Genomic DNA, 22,464 nt, shown 5'->3' on the forward strand with positions numbered 1-22,464 from the left:
CGCTCTCCATAAATGGACTAAATACACGCATGTTAAGCACTTAGGTTTTTCTGTGGCGGGCATTAAACCTGGAGTAAAAAGGACTGTGGAAATAAAGTATCAGGAATCTGATATATGTAATTTTGAATGATTTCAAAGTCTGATTTTCAATTCAGCCTTGATGTTTTTCCACCTGTTTTTGTAATATATAAGATTCTTGTACTACACGAAGTGTGATGCATTCTCCAAGGAGGAATAGGAAGGATTAAAATATTTATGGTGGAAACTATTTTTTAATGAGACTACCTCAAGTACAGTTATTGCATTTTAGGCGTGAGTGATTTCACAGCATTGTCAACATTAAAAGCCATTGCAAGTTTTGGCTGGAAGGCAAACCAGAGATCTAAAAGCACTCTGAGTTTGCCAAACCAAGTTAAGAGCACATCTCTCTGAAGTTATTTGGTATCCTTAATAAAGATCATAGTATTTGTAAACTGGCCAAACCTCAGTAAAATCAAAGGTTGTTTTTAATTCTTTCATAATACCAATGCTCCATGTGATCCAACACGACAGATAATAGCTTTGCAAACATTTACCATTTGTTTCTGGCCAAAAATATATTAATACCATGAGGCCTCTTTATTGCCTCTTTATTTGGTGCATTTCAACAATCACGGCTTTCTAGAGAAGCTCAAACGTTAATGAAACTCAACTTTGTTGAGTAGTTGAAGGATACATCTATAATAGATTGAATCCCAAATTTCTAATCGGTTGAAGAAAGCTAATCGGAAAGATCCTGTTTTCTTAGGTAAATGCAACTCATTTACTGTCATTTCTTTCTTCATTTTCCTTTCTTCAGAGATAAAATGAAAGGCTAAAAAAGAAGCAGATGAAAAGTTTAAGCTAAACTAAAGGAAGACCTACACCATAGGTGAGAATTTCAGAGATCATGAGCACCTGTAGAGTGTTAGACACAATTATTAGGCCAGATTTTAAGTGAAAACCTTGTCTTTACATGGTTCATCAATGATCACTCTGTTCAAGAGACACTGTGTACGCGTTAGATATGTGAGCAATAGGTGTTGCTAATAGTCACAGCACAAACCATCAACGTCACATGCTCTTATTTTCTTTGTGTTGTCTTGCTCNTGTGTACGCGTTAGATATGTGAGCAATAGGTGTTGCTAATAGTCACAGCACAAACCATCAACGTCACATGCTCTTATTTTCTTTGTGTTGTCTTGATCTTATACTCTTTTACTTCCTTCAGAAAAGGATCCAGTATGTCTCTGAGTTGTGCTGTTAAACTGTTGAACTGATCTGGGGACACAGACATTTTTCTTGATTCAGAAATAATGTGCTACTACAGTCAATGCTGCACCAACTGACCCACATCATTAGGCGTCAAGTTCATGCTACTGGTGCAGTATTCACTGTTTCAAAGCCTGAATTGCTGTTACCTTTCTGTTCCCCAGTAGGAAAAACTGGTGTTGTATTAAGGGATCTGGAGTTCTGTTGATGCTCAAAAGGGAAATACACTCCAGCCTTTTCCCATTTGTCAGCAGCATTAGTGCTTCTGTAGCAAATTTCATTTTTGTTTATCTTTCAGGTATTGATCCAAGAGAAAGGGGGGAGGGAGGATTTAGGACTACTGTTTTTTATCTTAAACCAACAGAGAATTGTAGCTTATGAAAATGCAATTGCATGTCTACAAACTTACTTCCGAAGTATTTTATAAGCACTTGTTTTCTCAACAGTTGAAATTTTTTAGGAATTTGAACAAAGATCTGTGAAGGCAATGTTTCAAAAGTGTATGTTTTTCAAAATCTTATCCCAGATACTTCAGCAAAGGTTTGTACAGCAGCTACACTCCTATGAAGCAGTTCTGCATTAGCATGGAAACCTTGATAACGTTGAGCTCTAAACTTCATTCTCCTAAATCTATTCTTTTATGAGCTGCTTACCATCAAACTTGAATGAAGGTCTGATTCACAACGTTGTGAGGGCAATATACTTCAAAGCAAGAGGAAATCTATTTCAGTACTAGCATTTTGATTAATGAGTTTTCTGAGTCCTTTAGCCATATTTATGTTTGTCAGGTGTGACAGTTCCAGGATTGATGATATCTTCAGAGCTATTTTTCTGCATATGGTTTGATGCCTGCAGTTATGATTACCATGAAGTATTTCATTTTCCAAGTAACAGCCACTTATTAATAAAGCAGATTATATAAAAAACTCTAGAATGCCACATAGCAGGAGTCTACATTGTTATTGTCACAAATAATGGAGAGAAATATAGATAGCTTTCACACACACACACACACACACAAAGTGATAGAAAAATGAAAAGGATTGTTAAGCTTTTGAAAGATGGAGGAATCTAAGGTGCGCATTAACCTTCTGAAGTCAGCATACATCTGGTGGCCTGGGAAATACCTGCAATTTGACAGCTAGATTGTGCCTTTAGGCACAGTCATGAACTAGGGGAGTGGAGGAACGTACTGCTTGTAAGGCTGCTTACAGAGGCACAGCCTTCTGCTCTGAAGTGCAACAAGAAGGGCTTCTACAAGTGCATCAGTAGTAAAAGGAAGATTAAATATAGACCAGCTGGGGCAGGAAATCTTGTGACAAAAGACATTCAATGCCTTCTTTTCTCATTCTTTACTGGTAAGACTGGTCTTCAGGTGTCACAGGACTCTCAGAATAATTGGAAGGTTTGTAACAAGAAATCCTTGTCCTTGTTGAAAGAGGATTATGGTGGGGAGCATACAAATGAACTAGACTTACCAAGGGACTGTGAGACCCTCAACTGTTTTTAAAACACTGAGGTGACCAGGAGGAGTTCCTGAAGACTGTAAGAGAGCAAATATAACATCAGTCCTCTAGAATGGCAACAGGAGGTTCTGTGGAACTACAGCTCAGTCAGCCTCACCTTAGTCTCTGGAAAGGTGATAAAGCAAACGCACATGGAAACTATTTTCAAATATACTGAGGACAGGAAGGTAACCAGGAAGAGTCAGCAAGAGTTTATGAAGGAAGAACAATTCCTGACCAACCTACAAACTGTCTACAAATATATTATTGGATTAGTGGAAGAGAGCAGATGTTGCTTTAATAACTTTAGCAAGGCTTTCAACAACTTCATGGGCCACCTGAGGAAATGTGGACTAGATGTGTGGATAGTGAGTCTGAAAAAGAGCTAAACTACAAGGCTTAGAGGGTTGTGAACAGCAGAATATAGTCCACTGGCAGCAAGTCACCAGCGATGTATCTGAGGGATCAACCAATACTGCTTAACATCTTCTTTAATGACCTGGATGAAGGGGTCAAGATGAAGAGTGCACCTTAAGAGGTTTGAAGAGAGCACAACATTTTGAGGAGTATCTGATATGCCAGAGGATTGGGGTACTGCCCAGAGAGACCTTTGCAGGCTGGGGTAAATGGGCTAATAGGAATCTCATGAAGTTTGGTAAAGGGAAGTTCAGAATTTTGTCCCTGGGCAGGAATAGTCTCCTACTCTATTACACGCTCAAGGCTGATGAGCTGGAAAGCAGCTCTGGAGAAACAGACCTTTGTGTCTTGGTGGACACTTGATTATGAATCAAAGGTGGGCAATAGCCTCCTGGTCTGCATTAGGAATAATGTTGTCAGCAGACTGAAGGAGGTGATCTTCTGCTCAGGTAAGACACGTCTGAAGTGTTGTGTCCTGTTCTGGGCTTCCTGGTATAAAACAGATGTGGACATAGTCCAGAAATATGTGCTGAATAGGATCGAGACATTGGAGCGTCTGCTGTATAAGGAAACACTGAAAGATGGAACTGTCCTGACTTAATAAGGGAGGGCTTGGGAGAATCTTATGAATATGATGAGGGAAATAAGGAAGGCAGAGTTAGAGTCTTTACAGTGATGTCAATGAAATGGCAAGTCAAAGGGTACAAATGGAAATACTGTAATTTACACTTAAACATAATTTTTCTCCTTTTCTTTTCTTTTCTTTTCTTTTCTTTTCTTTTCTTTTCTTTTCTTTTCTTTTCTTTTCTTTTCTTTTCTTTTCTTTTCTTTTTTTTTCTCCTCTCCTCTCCTCTCCTCTCCTCCTTCTCCTCTCCTCTCCTCTCCTCTCCCTCTCCTCTCCTCTCCTCTCCTCTCCTCTCCTCTCCCCCTCCCCTTCCCTCTCCTCTCTCTCCTCCTCTGCCTCTCCTCTCCTCCTCCTCTCCTCTCCCTCCTCTCCTCTCCTCTCCTCTCCTCTCCTCTCCTCTCCTCTCCTCTCCTCTCCTCTCATTTTGACTGTGGTGTTGTTGAAACCATGAGAAGACTGGATTGCTACAGAAACACTTTGCAGCATTTACTCTATGAAATGCAGTGAGACATTCTCCAACATGCAACATTTGAGGCATTAGATTTTCAAATTGGAATTATCAAGGAATTATCCAATATCGAGGAATTATCCAAGAGGATGTTCGCTTAGGAGTGGGTAATTACTCCAGTAACTAGCTGACAGAAGTAATTTAAGCACTGAAAATCATTACATAGACCCAACTTTTCGAATAAAGAGAAGCTACTAGGAATAGAATTTAATTAAGCTTTAAATCCTGCAGAGCTTTAAACATTTTGACAGGAAAAAGAAATGGATAAAATCGCTTAAACTATATGTTTTCTGTTTGCAGACAGGCTGTCAGTTATTTTTCAACCTTATTGATGAAGTTTGGGTGTTTGTAATGAATACTGAGGAAGAAATCTCAACATAAATTCTTTGAATTGATGTCTACAGAGCCAATAAAAATTGTCTGTATAGTTTTTGCTTCACAAAGTAGATATGTATTTACATGTTGTACACTGATACAGTCTGGTATTCAAGCCTAACCTGCAACTTGTCTGTGTTGTCTGTGGTTTGATCCAAAGAAGCATTTCTTCGTTGCTGGATTTTTTTTTTCCTGCTTGTTTCTGGAATGATCCTATCACCACTGCCTTTTAAAATAGCCACTGCAACATTAATTTCCCTAGCCATTAACTTCCTAATTGCCAGAACATCTCTTCTGAAACGATGACTAGGCTGTTAAGTAACACTGATGCATCTAAGGTGTTACTCTTAATTTTGAAAATCTTGGCCAGCAGTATAAAGCAAGAGGCCTTGAGGATAAAAGCGAATTTCAAATTATAGTTCAGGATCTTGCATTAACATGAGGAGATCAGTCTTCTTGTATTGCTTAAGGGAAGCTCATAAGCATGCTTTTCACCTACAGAAAGTTCATTGCACATTACAGATACCGTGCAGATGTTTGAGGCTAGTTTCCTTTAACAGCCATACAATAGCCTTAAATTCCATGAGGCTGCAATGACCTTTTTGCTCTATTACTGCAACATCCACGTGGGCTTAAAGAAGTTTGCTAAATTTAGAGGATAGCCTACATCCCTCCTTTGTATGCAGTCTTACATACCTGTGGCTTGACAAGGGCTAGCAGACCTTATGAAAGCTATTTTTGAGATTCAAAAGGTCCATTGCTTAGAAAAGGGTAGTCACTGTTGCATAGTGGCAGCTAGGGCTGTTCATGTCTCACAAACCCATAAAAAAGACCAGTGAGCTTCTTGTGGGGAAACAGAATTAGAGATCTAGGAACAGCCAAATACAGGACTTTGTAACATAGGTGGAGATTATATAGAAGTTATTATAAAGCCCAATAAATTAATAATTTCATGTTCTAAGAGTCCATTCCAAGGACATGGAAAACAAGTGGAGGATAAATGGTCTCTCTTGTGGTTGTAATTCATCTCAAATGTTCCATCTGAACAAAAAGGACAGCCCTAAACTCTCACCATATAATAGCATATTTTTCTTGAAGAACCTTTCTGTGATATTTTTCAAAAGGGCCACAAATTGTGATGGACTTTAGCATTCATTTACAATCACATTTACAGTTTCACAGCCTGAAGATTAGGAAATATAGGGGGAAAATGGATTTCCTTGTGCTCTTAAGCAGCTCAAGTAAGATTTTATTTATCTCATCAATAATCTCTGGAATAGAAATGAATATATGGCTACCAAAACATCACATTCTGCATGAGAAACTTCTGGTTTTTTATTTACTTATTTATTTTTAATTTTTATTTTTATTTTTTCCCTAGTATGTATTTCTGCTTTTCGCTTGTTAAGCCTTAATACCCTTCTTAGATTTTCAGTCCAGCTCTCCCACATGCCTCACTGGCTTGTACTTGATTAGGAATTGCCTGAGGATCTCATAGATAGGGGGCCAATGAAACAGGCTGAGCATCAGCCTGGTGAAGCTTCACCACACACAGAATTACCAAGTGGATCCTGGGAGGTTCTGTAGCTTTCACAGTCCTTAGACCTTTTGCCATCTATGACTGTATTTTCTAATGGAGCCATATTCCACACAGAATTCATGTCGTATTTAATATACTAAACTTCAATTAATTCTAGGTAATGCAAAATATTCTTCTTTCTTTTTTCTTTAGTATGGTCGGTATTTTCACTTTCATTAGAGTGAATGAAGACAAGTTCTCAATTGCGCTGTTAGATTCTGCTTTGTGGAAGTTGATTTTAATAATGCATGGCCAGGATGCAAATGCAAATGCAAAAGAAAGCAACAAAAAGTACCAGCTGTATTTTGAAGGAAAAATGAACAACGAAATATGCTCAGGCTTGTTAGTCTACCTATAGTATTTCAAAAATATAACTCATCCTTGCTGTTTTAGATAACTTCTTACACAGTATTTATTTTAAACCAAAATGAACCAAAATATGTGTTTTGTTCTATTTAAGGTTGGATTTGTGTGTTCAGTACAGAATGAGGATTCAGAAAAGTGAATGGGTTCCTTTTTTTTCCATTAGTTCATGCTCCTTCAGTAACTTAACACCATCCATCCCAAGTCTAGTCATTTTGTGGTCAGTTTTTAGTTGACCTCAAGTCATACAAGTAAACAATGTAAAAAAAAAAAAAACCTAGAAATTTTTCTTAACTAAATCATTTATTGCCAGAAAAGTTGGCTAAATTAGTATTTGTCTGTAATATCAAGTGTGAAGTTTTCTACTAATGAGAAAAGAGTAATGCTGTTGGATACAGCTGATACTAAAAGCTGTGTCTGTTGATCTGCCACCTGAGAAGAATCACAGAAAGGAGACTGTGTGTGTGTTAATGAGCACAAAGAATACTACCCTTCAGCATGTGATGACCAGAACAAAACAATGTAGCTGTAACAGAGCATATAGAGAAAAAGATGGGAAGGTGGTAAAAAGAAAAGAGATTTCGTGCTTGTTCCTTAACATAAGGCTTGCAGTCTTGTTGAGGGGATTGATGACATTTTTGATAACTGTGTTTATTGTACTCCCCGGGGTGTAGCTCACAGGTTATTTGGAAGAACAGCATTTGATTTGGCAGTAGTGTGAACTGTTTATATATACACAAAAACATAGGCCTGCATATACACATTCAGGTAAGACAAGAGGAGGTTTACTTCAGCAGATCCCATCTCCCAGCAGCCAACGAGTACAGCTCCCCACTCATCAGCTGCACCCATTGCCTCTCCCTACAGTCCCTGATCCCTCGCCCACTCCTCTAACACTTCTCCAATTGATTTTCTGGGGGGATCTGAGTATTTCTATCTGAAGAAGAGTACTTTTAAAAGGATGCAACTTATACTTGTACCGTGTTCTTGTGTTATTACAAATATAAGCATTTGAATAGAATCAGGAATCTCCCCTGTGGAAAATCTTTTCAACCTTTGCCTCCAGAACAGAAAACATATCATGATTAATTCTCTCTGCCAACCCAAAACAGCCTTTTCTCGTGGCAATATGAAAATCAGCTTCATGCTCACTGTTTCTGCTTTTCTTTCTGGCCAGCTGTGGAGACCCTGTTAGAGGAGCTTTCTCTAGGGAAAATGCAAATTCAGTGTTCTGCAAATGGTGTAAGGAACACAATGACCCAGATTCAGTGCAAGTGTAATTGCTGCAGATTTTGTGGTTATTAGTGAAGAAGAAAAAAATAAAAATAAAATAAATAAAGTTTTAAAAGGAAGTATTTTAAAGATTTTTTACCAGAGCTCCTTTGGCATATTGGGCAGTAAACAGTGCAAAAATCAGAACCAGGAGTCTGGATTTCTGGAAAGCAAGTGCTAATGTGTGATAACACAGGAATTTGTCATCCAGAATGGGTTAATGTGTTAACAAAACGACAGTGCTTCTTCTGAGTTCAAAATGGAGCTTCTTAGCAAATTGGCTGCATAATGCAAAAATACAAGCAGAAACCAGACACGGAGGTGAATTGCCTGAGGGTCCCACATATTTCAAAGCAGAGAAGTGTAATGATATCTTAAAGAGGTATGGACAAGCCAAGGAATACCTGTGTCATCTGATTACAATAATAGAAATTCTACTGAAAGGCTTAGGAAGATTAACAATATTAACCTTGCTGTCTCATTTATCCCATATTCTTTGATAAGCAGGACTTCAGTAATCCAGTGATGGTATCTCTATGATATTGCCATTATTTTCTCTTGAAAATAAATATTACATATTATTCAGAGTAATGTCTTCACTACACATGATGCTTTACAAGAAGAATCCCTTCATTAAAAGTGACATGCTTTTACCTTAGACAAGGTTGAAATGCAATATGTAAAAGGAGAAGGCAGAGCAGGAGAACAGCTCAATGTGTTAATTACAGAGCTTTGAAAAGTTTGGACTGTGGAGTGACAATCACTGCAGAAGTAACCGTGACATCCAAGAGCTTGCTGCATTTCAGGCTGAAGCTGTTGCTCAAACAAGTCAGCAGATGGAAAGGATTGGCACAGATCCTTTTTACAGTATGGGCAAAGTGTGCAAGAAAAAGAAGTTGTAATGTCGTAAGATTTAGAACAAGTAGTAACATCTCTGATCAGTTAACAAAAATGCAAAAGCAAGAATATTGGAGCTGATGGAAAGCTGTCTGCCTTGTGACATGTAGGACTTTATGTAGGTTGAGTCAGTTTGGGTCAGAGTATGAACTGAAGAGGATAAACAGCAACAGCAGCATACCATATGTATGCATAACAGCACTTGCTTTGGTATGCCTGTAGACAGATACTCAAAACTGTATGGCACATGGGATTAGTAGCAGGGAGGATCTCCTTGATTACTGTCGCTGAGCCATTGAGACATTAGCAGTGGCAGCCCATAATAGTTTGATCTGTAGAAGCAAAATGGTAAGCTGTTGTGATATGTATATGTTATCAGGAAGTGCATGCTCAGGAGGTGCATGCAAATATATTGACCATGTATGTTAGCTGTGATACCCCTGCAATAACAGTGGGTACACGGAGTAATGCATCTTTATGATTGCATATCAGCGGAACAGTTTTGTTCATTTATTATCAGTGACTCACCCTGCTTTATATAAAAACTTCTTTTTATTTTATTGGCAAAATTTAACCACTTATTTTGTGCAGAACTTTGGCTGAAATCTAAATTTGTTGGAAAAGAATGTATGTGAACTTGATTAAGTAAATTCAGCCTGTTTACCTAGTGTTGAGTTCGCAGATTTGGTCCCAGAGAACACCAGTTGATCTTGATGTCTGAGAGCACTCTGTTTTCAGATCACATCATAAACTTCACTGTTACTCTTCTGGCATTCTACAGATAGTGACTCATGGGATTGTGTGTACTGCTACAGTAATCCAGGACCATATCCCATTCTGCATTTATCCCCATGTCACCTCTTGCTGGCTCCATCCAGCTACTTTGGTTTTAGACTGGTAAAAATAAAAGTCTGAACGATCCCATATCTGTCAGCCTTTACTAATAGGAGACATGCTCCAGTCCCTTTGCTGTCTTCATGGCCTTAATGTTGGACTCTTTCCAGTTGCTCTCAATGTCTTTTTCTGCCAAGCTTCTTTCCAGTTGTTCTTTCTAGTTGTGGATGCACATTTGCATGGGGTTGTTCTTTCCTGCAGACAGGACTCTGCACTACTTGTTAAACTCTTTAAACCTCAGGTTCCTGTCAGCCCAGCATTAAGGCCTTGATTACACCACTTGTTCCTGGCCTCCAGTTGGACTTTGTGCCATGGTCCCCAACCTTTGAGCCCAGCCATTCAGTTAGTTTTCTGTACACCTCACTTCCCACTCATACATTCTACCTGGAAAATAGGGAGTACTTTTTTTAGCCTGTCTACTAGCTGAGAATATCCAAATAATGTGTAAGTTACTAATTGCTTTGAGCGCTATGTCAGTATTGTATGGATCAATGCTAAACTGTAATATAGATCAGCTTGAGTAGAATAGTAATCAGAAAAAAAAAAAAAAAAACAAACACAATTTGTAGTCACACTTTTAGACTGAGTAAGGAAGTGTAGAGCACTATCCAAAAACTGCTAACTGGAAACTGCAGCCTTTGTCATCTGATGCTTGGTGATCATTGCATTAGATCTTAACTGTGTGAGTTAAACAACTGGCCAGTATTGAGTGATTCCAATGCTGTGTGTTTCCGTGGTTGTCAGTTAAATTGTTGCCTGCAATAATGTGATGTGTTGTTAGTAAGATGCTTTAAATGCTACCCTAAAGGGAGGGCAATTTAAACAAGGCTTTTCTTCTTCGATGTATCATCTGCCAAGCCCAGTAATTTTTATACGGTGCAGGAGAGTGGCCAAGAAAACTAAAAAAATGTATATATATATGTATATTAATATGTATGTGTGTGTATGTATGTACATATAAATTATGGGTGGAAGAATGCTTAAAAAGCATATTCATGAAATATGGCAAGCAAAGTGAATGTGGTGAAAAGTTTGCAATTTTACTGGATGCTGAAGATATTAGTTGGTATTTAAACGAGACAAAACTGTAATGTCATCACTGCCTTGGAAAAAGGTGCTGACAGCCTGCATAAGCAAACATTTATCTCTCCCATCAGATCTTAAGCCAGTGTATTTGTCGGGGAGTGCTGGAGGAGTTCAGCTGGGACTCCAGGAAGCTTTGGTGTGCTGCCTGCTTGTGAAACATAACCCCTAGCATGCAGAAAGAATATGTCTTAAATAACTCTTTCATAAACTGCACATTTCCTTCTGAATCCCACACATCAGGCAGGTCTGTTGTCAGAAAGAAGCATCTGAGGAGGGGTCTCCACCAGGCTTCAGCTGCCCGCAGCCTTACCTCGTGTTTACAGGATTTTGGCCTTTTCTGCTACGTACAGTTTGGTAGCTCCTTACTCTAATAACACCAGGCCTCAAAAATAAAGTGAGAACATGCCTACGGCCTGATACTGAGCCAGTTGGGTGCCCACAGCAAAACTCTTGCTGACTTTCTTTTGGGTAGGTCTAAAGCTTTAATGCTATTCCTTTTGGCCATGTCATGTCAAGACCCTGAGGGCATTGATACACCTCTGTGGCCTGGAAAGGCTTGCCCTACACCATGGGTGTTCAACCTTTTGGCTTTCCTGGGCCACGTTCAGCAAACTGGAATTGTTAGAGGCCACGTGTAAAATATACAATAAACTTAATGTATATAAGTAACAAAACTTATTTATTTATTTATTATTAAAACATAAAAACCAGGGAGCAACAAAAACATAAAACTTTGTTTTTGTGAAGCTAATGCATTAGGCTGAGTCAATGGAAGTTGCTGCCATTCCTGGTAAGTTCTCAAGGAATTCATCAGAGATTTTTGATTCCAACTCTAGAGGCTCTGTGTGAAAATATGCAAGTAATTTTGACTGAAAATGGAGTTGAAAATATACCAAAAAAAAAAAAAAAAGATGATTTTTTAAATTCCTTTATCAAAACAAGAAGCAAGTCTGCATTTTTTTCACTGTTAATGGGAATGTGTTTAGCCAGCGTATCAAAATATATGAGAGTATTTGCTATAACTTGACCTTGCCATAATAGAAGTTTCATTTCAAACACTGTTGTCCTATGAAACATAGCACAGATAAGGCAATTTTCACATTGAAGACGCCATTTCACTCATTTAAATGAACAGACAAGTCCACCAAAAATGATAAATCTGTGCGCCATTCTTAATCTTCACATTCTGGCACAGATTTTCTTTTGATGCATCCATACTTATAATAAACTCCTTGAATTAGTGGCAATTCCATCCCCTTGACTGAAATTCACGGCTTTGATGACATTATACATTTTAAATGCTTTTGCACGTAGTTTTTCTTGATTCCTAATGCAATGATATTTCATGAAATGTGGGGTACCAGTGGTAGTTGCGTCATCTTCCATTAATTTTACAAGCCCCTCCTTTTTCCCAGCCATCACTGTGCCACCAGCAGTAGCTGTATGAGACATGTTGACAAAGGGTAAAGAAAATCTATTAATTTTTTTTTTCTTTTACTGCTACATATAAAACAAGAGATTTAGTTGTGTATTTCAGTGGCATAAAAAAATCCATTTGTTTAGTGACATTATGTTCATTATCAATACTTCTAATGAAAATGGCAAGTTGAGCCATATCTGTAGCATCAGTACTTTCATCTATCACCAAAGCATAAAATTTGAAATTAGCAGCTTTACTCTCCAATTATTACTATTATTATTATTATTGTTGTTGTTGTTGTTATTAATATTCAGTACATTTTCCTGTTTTCTTCATTTCACTTGACTACAGTTTGGTGTGACAAACCGATTTCAGAAAAATCCATTTTTCATTTAATCAGGGCATGTTATATCTGCTATGCTCTCCATACATTGTTCAACAAACACACCATCGTGAAATGGTTTTGATTTTTTTTCAATCACATTTGCTATCACATAAGTAGAGTTTTTAACAGTACACTTGAGTTTTCAACAGAGTCCAGCTTGAGCTTTTTCTTGCTTGTGCAGACTTTGTCTCCCTGAATAAAGAATAAAATTAATTCTGATTTCAGAATATACAGTTTTTCTGCCACTAGCAGCATTTAGCACTATTTCTAAATGTTCTGCAAGACATTTTGAACAGTGTATATATATATATTATTCTTATATTGCAAGCTTTCTTGCAAGCAATTTACTGATCCTGCTGGTATAGTCGTTTTCTTTCAGCTGTATCAGGAATGAAGTGGAGTTTTTCTCTTGCAGAAACAAAACAGGCTACATAACTCATATGAGCCCGTTTGATTCCCGTTAATCTCAGCAACCTCTCTCTGTTCCAACAGGTGTGGTGCGCCAAGTAAGACCCATTGTTGGACCTTTCCATGCCATCCTGAAACTGGAAATGAACTATGTCATGGGTGGAGTGGTATCTCATCGTAATATTGTCAATGTTCACATCTTTGTCTCTGAGTACTGGTTCTGAGAGTGCTGTTAAGGTCCCAGACAAGCAAGCTGCTCCAACCTAAGTCATTACAACAAGCAACTATATGTCATATACTTGTTTGTAAAACCCAGTAGAGTTTTTTTGTTGTTGTTGTTTTATTTTTAAATATTTGTTTCTTGGTTTAAGCAAAATAACAAGCTGTTACGTTGATTAGACATAGAGTGGGGCAAATTAAATGAGCTGATTTAGTTGTGTGTATAAATAAGTAGTGTGTGAAAGTGCTCAACTGCCTAGTGAAATTTAAAACTTTCCTAAATGTTTATGCAGACTTAACTATTGCTCCTTGGCCTGATAACCAGAGCGACTGAGGATGTGGAACAAACTACATGCCAGAGTTCACTGGGATGAATATATGGTATCTTTGGATGGAAGAAGTTTGGTAAGAATTAGTTATTTCAGCTCCACGTAAATTACTTTGAAGGAGTTAGATTGTCAGAAAGTGCCAGATACTCACTTCTGGGCTCCAGTAGAGTAATTCTGAGTGGGCACCCCAAGCTACTAATCATTTCTGAAATGTTTAGCCTAGGTATTCAGCTATGATTGCAAAAGAAAGTACAAAAAGAATTAGGAATAGTAGGAGACTAACAAGCTATTGCACATATTAAGAAATTACTTTTTTTTTAATCTTGTTATTTGATTGTAAAGTTATGTTTGATTCTAATTAAACAAATACCTCTCAGTGAAATTATTTGTTACAAGGGTAATGAATTAAATTCCAGTCTCATCTGTACTCAGCAATACATGGAAACTCAAACCTGTATCTCCTGTCTATCATAGAGTAAAGCTTGACACCTTTTTAAAAGTTGATATTCAAATGAGCTTGTTAAGCTGTACACCTCCTATGCATCAAATCAAGGCATATGTACTAATACAATGAAACATTCATAAATAAATGAATTTTTAATGTAATTTTTGGGCATTGAAGTAATGTATCATTTCTATTACGGAACCAAATATAAATAGCTCCATGTTTCATTTGTCACATTTGTTAAGATATGAAAAAATAAAGAAAGTCAAATGGGAAAAACTTAGATGTGTTCTATGGTTTATGTTTACCAGAAAAACAGTATAATATACAAAAATATATATTCAGTAAGGAAATCAATTATATGTGTATATTATGCTTTTGCCTCTTAACTTTACAGAAAAGCCCCTCAAGCTAAAGGGAATCATTCTGTTGACCTGGATGATCTTTTAAGTTAAACTAAAAGAGGCAGTCCACTCTGATCTACCACAAATAAATGACCATAGCAACTTTACTGTGAACATACAGAAGCCTTCGTGCAGGGAAAGCCTTCATGGTAGGGAAAATTCTTTGCCTGCAGCCGTCTCATTCTATAAATTCAGATTTTGTGATAACACTTTTTCATAAACAAGTGTCGAGTAAAGATTACCCTCTTGGCAGTGTTTGGTTCCCTCCATGCATTTACAGAGAATCTCAGCCCCATACCTCACCTGCTTTTTAGGATTACTTCAGCTGAATATACTGTCAGTATTTTTAGTGTCTGACTCTACAGTCCTATTTCACTAAACTGTTATTATACTGGAGTAGCAAAATGCTGTGAAGCAGATATATTTGCTACAGATATATTTGTAGCATTCATCAGTTAACTACCTTAAGGGGATTCTGGAAAACTCCAAATTATGAGAGTTGATTTCAGTTATTACCAGCATAGGTAATTCTGATTTAGAATGGAAATTAAAAAAAGAGAAGTTTTATTATCTTCTGCTCCGAGAAAAAGAAGACGGAAGACTCAAACTATGTTGCCAAGTTCTTTTTCTTGCCAGAGTAGGAAACTAAGTAGCCTTAGTACCAAAAATACAAAACCTCTTTCCATCTGATTTTCTAAACTGTAATTTTATTTGCTTGATTTCCTCTGAACATGGTATTTACTTGCAGTGGAAAGAAATTTGGGACAGCAGAAATTTAATTTTAGGATCAATCTGGTGAACAATCCAATTTACACATTTATTTTTGCAAAGGAAAAACCACACAGCACCACACACCTCTCCCTTTCTTCTCTCTACTTTTTTTTTTTTTTTTTTTTTTGAGTAAAAATAGGGTAGAAAAAGGATTGCCATTACTTCTTAAAAAACTATTTTCCTACATTGTCCCAAATAACACTTAAAGAAGTGTTCCCTGAGTAAGCAGGGCCATAGCTTCAGTCTTACTTAAGTAAATACAATGATGAATAACAGGACAGGAATATTTCATATCGCTTTGCTATTAAGCTGGTTTACTTCTTACTTTGTCAGTTAAAAAAGAATTTCTTGATGAATCTGTAATTTATTAGCAGATAGAGAAGGCAAAATAACACAGTACATGTAACCGTAGCACAGCTACTACTTTTACAAAGGGCTTTGAAGCCAAGGACAGTAGCAACAGAGAACAAACATGTTTCATAATAATGCTCAGATGAATATGTTCCATGTATGATAGCTGGTTCAGTGATGACAAAAGTTGTTTCACGATTTGAGAGAAATGCTGTGTATCATCCCAGGTTAACTTTCCTAACTGCAGTGTTTGGTAACGCTTGGAAGCCAATGGTGACTGACTGCAATGATGCAGCACAGCAAATAGCTTGTCATCACTGTGAATATGTATGTTATTTAGAGCTTGAGCAGCATTAATGTGTTCCTGTCTCAACCACAAAATCACACTACACCCATGAAAAATATTATAGCATCTATTTTGTCTACCCTGTTCAGGACTGCTTCAATGACTGAACACATGTAATCAATCAATGCTGCAAACATGACCCATGTGAAATCCCCTGTGTGAGGGAGCTTGCCTAGTGCAAGGCAGGGCGGAGTGAAAAAGCCAGCACAAGCTCAATTCTGGAGCAGGCTAAGTCATAGAAGCATCACCAGCACATGGCAGACTGCACTCCTTAAGGAAGCAGGTTCAGTGCAGTTGTCTTCCTACATCCTTGTCAGTTTAAAAGATTAGAGTTGGTTTCCAGATTCAACAGCTGCTCTTTTGGATTAACAAATATATGTGGATAACAGCTCTAACTTCAGGCCACTTAAAACTATACATTCTGGTAAATGAAGTGAATTCAATTTTTCTGCTATTTTTACAAATATTATCCTAAGATTGCTCCCCTCCACTCTGCCTTCATGAGTCCCCATCTGCAGTACTGTGTCCAGATCTGGAGCCCACAGCACAAGAAAGGTGCAGAGCTTCTGGATTAGCTCCAGAGGAAGGTCAGAATGATAATTCAGGAACTCTCCTACAAAATGGAAGTTGAGGGAGTTGGCCTTGTTTTGCTGGGTGAAGAGAAGGGCTTGTGAAGATCTCATTGCGGCCTTCAAGTGCTTGAAGGAAGCTTACAGTCTGGACAGGTACCATCATTTTACACAATCTGATACTGATAGGATAAAAAAAAATGGTTTAAAATTAAAAGAGAGGAGATCTAGTTTAGATGTCAAGAAGAAATAGTTCATCCAGAGGGTGGTGAGGCACTTAAACAGGTTGGCCAGAGAAGTTGTGGATGCTCCATCCCTGGAAGCATTCAAGGCCAAAATGGATGGGATCCTGGGCAGCCTGATTTATTGGCTGGCAACCCTGCTATGTCAGGGGGGGTGGAATGAGGTGATATTTAAGATCCCCTCTAACCTAAGTCGTTCTATGACTCTATGATATGATTCTAACAGAATCTGAAACAAAGTTGTCGGGATTCAGTACAGTTGAAATATATAAATGTTCTCCTTAAGTTTAACTATTAAAAAACGTTAACATTTAAAAAAAAAAGAAATGAAAATCTGCTTATAGAAGCATTTTGCAGCTTTTCTTCTGCAGGCATACCTACTGTCTTGCTACAGTGTGTTCCCATTTGAAAGGTGTTTTCAATAGAAAGGTTCGATTTTGGGTCCATTGGCTGCAGATGTGTTTTTGTTTTTCAGTAGGCTTAAGACAGAGTCAGAGCTAATTAAATAAACTCCTCCTGATTTGTGGAATAGGCCATTCTGTCTGAAAGGGGGAAAAAAAAAAGAAAAGAAAGAAAATAGTTCTTTCCCTCCACCGGGATTTTTGCTGGCTCTTTAAAAGATGTCAGATGAGGACTCCTCCGGATGCTCATTCCAAGGGCTGCAGTCAGTCTCCCTCGCAAATAGCACTTGATTGTTCTGTCTTGGCTGAAGCCTGAAGTGAGCACAGTTTTGATAATAATGCCAGAGCCACTTCTGGTTGGCCAGTGCGCGCTCAGCCAGGGAACAAATGCTGCTTTACCAGGATGTCCCAGAGTTGGATTTAACGCCTCATGCCCCGGCTCTGCCTGAGGTTTCTGACACACATGCAGGCCTACCACACCCTCGCTGCCCTCTGCACCTCTGCCCCTGGCCACCATGGCCGGGCTGCTGGGCCTCACCACGTGCCTGTGGAGGCTCTTTCCTCAAATTACCCGTGCGGCCAGGCGCTGAGCGTTACTCTGCTCTGCGACTTGCATGGAATTCCACAGCCCTTCCCAGGATCGTTTCTGAGCGTCTTTGTTCCCTGCTGCCTGTGGTGAGCTCAGGAGGTGTGAGGCTGTGTAGAAATTGCTACTCCCAGACAAGAGAGACATAAAGTACACCCACCAAGTCTCCAAAATCATTGATCTGATGAAAGATTTTTCATTCCTGCTGGGGCTAATAATGCACTATCTGTTCTGTAATAAGCCCCTCTTTTGCTTTCACCTTATCCTATTTCATCTTCTCCAACCCCTTCAATTTATTGTACTCTCTTCTCTCTTTCCTTATTCTTACTCTCTGCTCTTAACTTTTTCTTCTATCACTGTTTCAAGTGTTTACTTGAAACTAAGCAATTGGAGTTAAATGGGTCCACCAGACCCACAGGAGAGACCTTGAAGAGCTCAAGAAAGAAAACCTACCCTGGAATCCTGATAGATAACCAGAGAAAAGACTTGGGTTCATACCCCAAAGATTTTAATGTGGCTTTTCTGGATTATGCCCGGATGGGCACCTGTGTGGTACAGTTCATGCCCACTCTCTCTCTCTCTTTTTATTTTTTTTCCTAACATTTAAATCAATGTATTTCTTCATTTTAAAGTGGAATAGCCAATATGGGGCAACAGAGAAGATTCAGAAGCCCCTTTTCTCTAGGGTTTTCCCATTTGGGATGGTACTTTGTTGCTCCCTGTTGGAAGACAGGCAACAGAGGGAATCACTGAACTTCCAGATTTGTAGCAAGTGATATTTTTGAGTGCACCGTGCTTCATCCACAGTATGTCACAGGGTCCAGCTAAAACTGCTGCTCACAGCCCTGTGAGCATGTATGTATGGGCAGATCCCATAGAAAACACTGAGATCAGAATAAACAACTGTTTACATGGGTTGATAGTGTTAGGACAAGGGGGAATATTTTTAAACTGGGACAAGGGAGTTTTAGGTTATATATTAGGAATAAGTTTTCCACCCAGAGGATGGGATGCACTGGAACAGGTTGCCCAAGCAGGCTGTGGATGCGACCCTGCACATAGCAGGGGGATTGAAACTAGATGATCATTGTGGTCCTTTTCAACCCAGGCCCAGCCATGATTCCATGATTCTATGATTCTATGAAATAGTTCCACAGATGAAGACAGGAAAATTACGAGAAGTAATACATTATTGATGGTAAGATATAAATACATTTTCTTCCTGCTGCTTCCAGATCTATTTTTCTGAGGGTTTCTCTGTGAGTACATGTGAGAGAAGTGGGTTGTTGGTCTGGTGGAAATGGATTTCCTCAACCCCTTTGCATTAAAGAAATCAAAAGAAAGAAAAACAGTTATATCTTGCTTGACACCAGTGGTGATAGATGTTTTGGCCTGGCAATTAGCACAGCATGATTGGTGCACGTTGATCTGCAGGATGGCGATTAGCTCTTTTGATGTGCAATGAGTTGATTTTCCTTACACAGGTGAAATGTGGTGCAGGTCACGTGGGGTTGATGAGAGGGAGCTGATAAAAGGGGCTTGGTTCTCCCAGTCATACTGACCCTGAAAAAGGCAAAAGTGACTTTCTCCGAACCTGCCCCATCTGTGACCTCGAACCTGATCTGAGGGACCACCCTCATCTCTGGATGCAAAGCAAGTTAAATTATATGCTGCTGGATTGTTCTAATATTGCCAGCGTTCTGGGCAGAAGTTGTAATAATGATAAAAAAGCACCAGTGTAATGGATACCATCATAACTCCATAACTACAGTTTAGGTTTTGAAAATTACAAATATGTGTTTAAGTAAGGCTAACCAGAAAGTACTAGATTGGTGTTTTAACTGCGGCCAGCTGTCTAGTATTTAGAAATTAGTAAAGAATGTTTTTTTCCCTTCTAAAGTGGAAAAATTGCTGTACGTTTGTGCATACTGAGCTGGTGACCATTTGTCCAGTCCACGAAGAAACATCAGGCTATCGGCTGTATGCAAGCAGCCAGCAGATGACAAAGTACTTTGTAAGTAGCTGCACAAAATATAAGCAGAAATGGTCTCTGTAGCCTTAAACTTCATGATGCACTTTGCCTCTTTTGGATTAAAGACCTGATTCATAGCCACTAATATTTGTAGGCTTTTCATCAGTCCTTACCAGTTCACTTTCCTCAGTAATTGTGAGGTTCATTTTGCCTTGAGTTGTACATATGAGACTTCAGTGATATTTCTTCAGCTCATGCAGGCAGCTGGTCTCTTTCTAACTCATTTACTCCTGCCTGCTCACCTTTCTATGAATGTTTGTAATTCCCTTATAATTCCATTTGATCTTTACCTCAAGAAAACCTCACACAGAATCACAGAATCGTAGGGGTTGGAAAGGACCTCCAGAGATCATTGAGTCCAACCCCCCTGCCAAAGCAGGTTCCCTACACTCTGTCACACAGGTAGGCGTCCAGTCAGGTCTTGAATATCTCCAGATAAGGAGACTCCACAACCCCCTGGGCAGCCTGTTCCAGTGCTCCGAAAGGAAGTTCTTGCGCATATTCGTTTGATTCCCTGTTCCACCTCCAGCTCTGTAAGCTGGGATACAGCTGGGAACAGGGAAAGAGCACTTCATCTACTGATGTTTGTGCCAATTAAGCTGAAATGAGCTGGGTTGCCCCTCCAAGCCAACATGTTTGTATAGCTTCTGGATCCATGTTGGGAAGAGACCTAAGTTACGTGGATGAAGAAGACATGTGGACACGATGTGCAGCAAAGCACTGTTGTCATAACATACGATGGAAGACTTCAATAAATATACAATAAATATTAAAGCCGAGATTGACCAAAATGGCACAGCAATGTAAGCAGAAAGATTTAACAAGGAAATGGGGAGAACTGACATTTTATCTATTTGTTTCTTCCCTTTTCATCTGATGAAGGTAATTTTGGTGCAGCGGGTTTACAGCTAGGTGTTTGACTGGCTGCCCAATACTATCAGTGTAAAGTGCATGTGATAGATGCTACCTGTATGTCAATCAGATAAGTCATGTATCAACCACAAACTCCAATATGGATGAGAAGTGCTATCACTTGTCTGGTTCTTAATAGAAACAGCATCAGACCTCCCAGTCTGCCCAAAGCTGTGCTCAGGGTAATCTCTGCTTGAAGCACTTCCATCTTTAGGGATCTATCAGTAGGAACTACCAGCAGCAATCTAGGAAGCTTAAATCCTATTATTTTTCTGTTATATATGAAAGAGTTGTATGAGTATTTTTCTCTGTTTGCAGGAAACACTCTGAGATTAGGGTTCAGGGTGACTTACTGGTGAGGCAGGAATGAAACTATTCTCCATATAATCCAGAACAGGATTCAGTTCTGCTCTAGATCATCAGCATTTGGAAAAAGTCAATGCAGACAGGGTAGCTGCAGAAAGGATAATGTATAACAAAAGGATGTCATAATAAAATAGACAGGTAAAGCCTAAATATAACCAAATGAGCTATGACTAACTTAAAATGCAATATCAGGAACTATCAGATGCAAGTAAGTTCAACAAATCATCTTCAAACCACATCCTACGCATGTGAGATTAAAGGAAATACAAGAGTGTAATTATTTGCAGTATGCTAAAGAGTTTACTTTTTTTTTTTTTAAGGGCTCTGTAAAAGCAGGCATATACCAACTTAGTATTTATGTTCAGCTTATTTAATTTCCTTTGCAAGACTAATTATGTACTTAAGTCATCTTACCCCATGCACTGTATGGCTCTTTGGTATATGCCATACACCTTAGTAATTCTTTGAAATATCATACAAGCAACTGTGTCAATGTGAACTCTGTTCTGCAGCTAGTAAACACTGTATGAAACATCACTCAGATTCAGATAAGGAGTGCTAAGATAAGCAACATGTTAAAATGGCTGACTAACATTCATCTCTGAACCTACCTTCACCAAGATCTTGTCCAGACAATGCTTCTAATAGATTCTTCCATTTGTGTTTCACGGCCTATAGAGGCTTTCTTGGAGTGAGTGGAGCATTTGAATTAGTTTTGACTAGAGGAGACTCACGATTCCATTAATGGTTGAATCTCTCTCTGCCTCACTTTCACCCCGCCTTTTTGTCTTTTCCTTTTTACTATTTTGCAATCCTAAATGCAATAAATCCTTTATAATAAATCAACATTCTTTTTTATTCACTACGAAGGAAATTCCTGGGGAGAAAAACTAATGAAGATCTGATAGGCTCTGCAGATTCAAAGTCATCTTCCACATCACCAGGTTTCTGAAGGTCTGCAGATAACCAGTGAAGTTGTCCATAAGAGTCAAGGCAGATGTGTGGCTTTTTTAATCTAGTCATTAAACCTGGCTATATTACAAATAAGCAAACACACACCAAAATATGTACAGAAATGCAATTCAGAAAATATCAATCTTTCTTGACAAAAAAAACCCAACAACACGATACCAAAAATATATTTGATTTCCTATAAAGTTTCATTTTCCTGCTGCCCAGCCTTACAATTAAACCAGAGTTTATACACATAAAATTCAAAACAAATGACAATGGTATTGGCCCCTCAACCAGGACAGAGAAACAGAAATGCTGACAGGCATAGAGAATTTAATATCCTATAGGATATCAGTGAACTATGAATCAACTGACTGTAAACCACCTACAGAGTAGAGAAAATAGTCACTTGTTATACAGTGGATGAAAGTCTACTGGTAGAAAGACTTGCAGTCTCTTCACCTTCAGCTCATGGTCAATAAATCTCCTTTGAAAAGCAGCACTGGCAATTTA

General features: G+C 38.6%; 1 protein-coding gene across 3 annotated transcripts in view; it reads left to right on the plus strand.

Annotated features, from left to right (window-relative positions):
* The window catches only part of FBLN1 (fibulin 1), an 80,977-nt gene extending 66,677 nt beyond the window's left edge, over positions 1–14,300 (plus strand). For all 3 annotated transcript variants that reach the window (XM_015870504.1, XM_032446525.1, XM_032446523.1), the window contains exon 17: positions 13,109–14,300. In XM_015870504.1, coding sequence (XP_015725990.1) covers positions 13,109–13,248 — 140 coding nt within the window. In that variant the 3' untranslated portion in view covers positions 13,249–14,300. The remainder of the gene's footprint in view (positions 1–13,108) is intronic.
* The last annotated feature ends 8,164 nt before the right edge of the window (positions 14,301–22,464 follow it).

Source organism: Coturnix japonica, chromosome 1 (genome assembly GCF_001577835.2).
Source record: "Coturnix japonica isolate 7356 chromosome 1, Coturnix japonica 2.1, whole genome shotgun sequence".
Taxonomy (NCBI): Eukaryota; Metazoa; Chordata; class Aves; order Galliformes; family Phasianidae; genus Coturnix; species Coturnix japonica.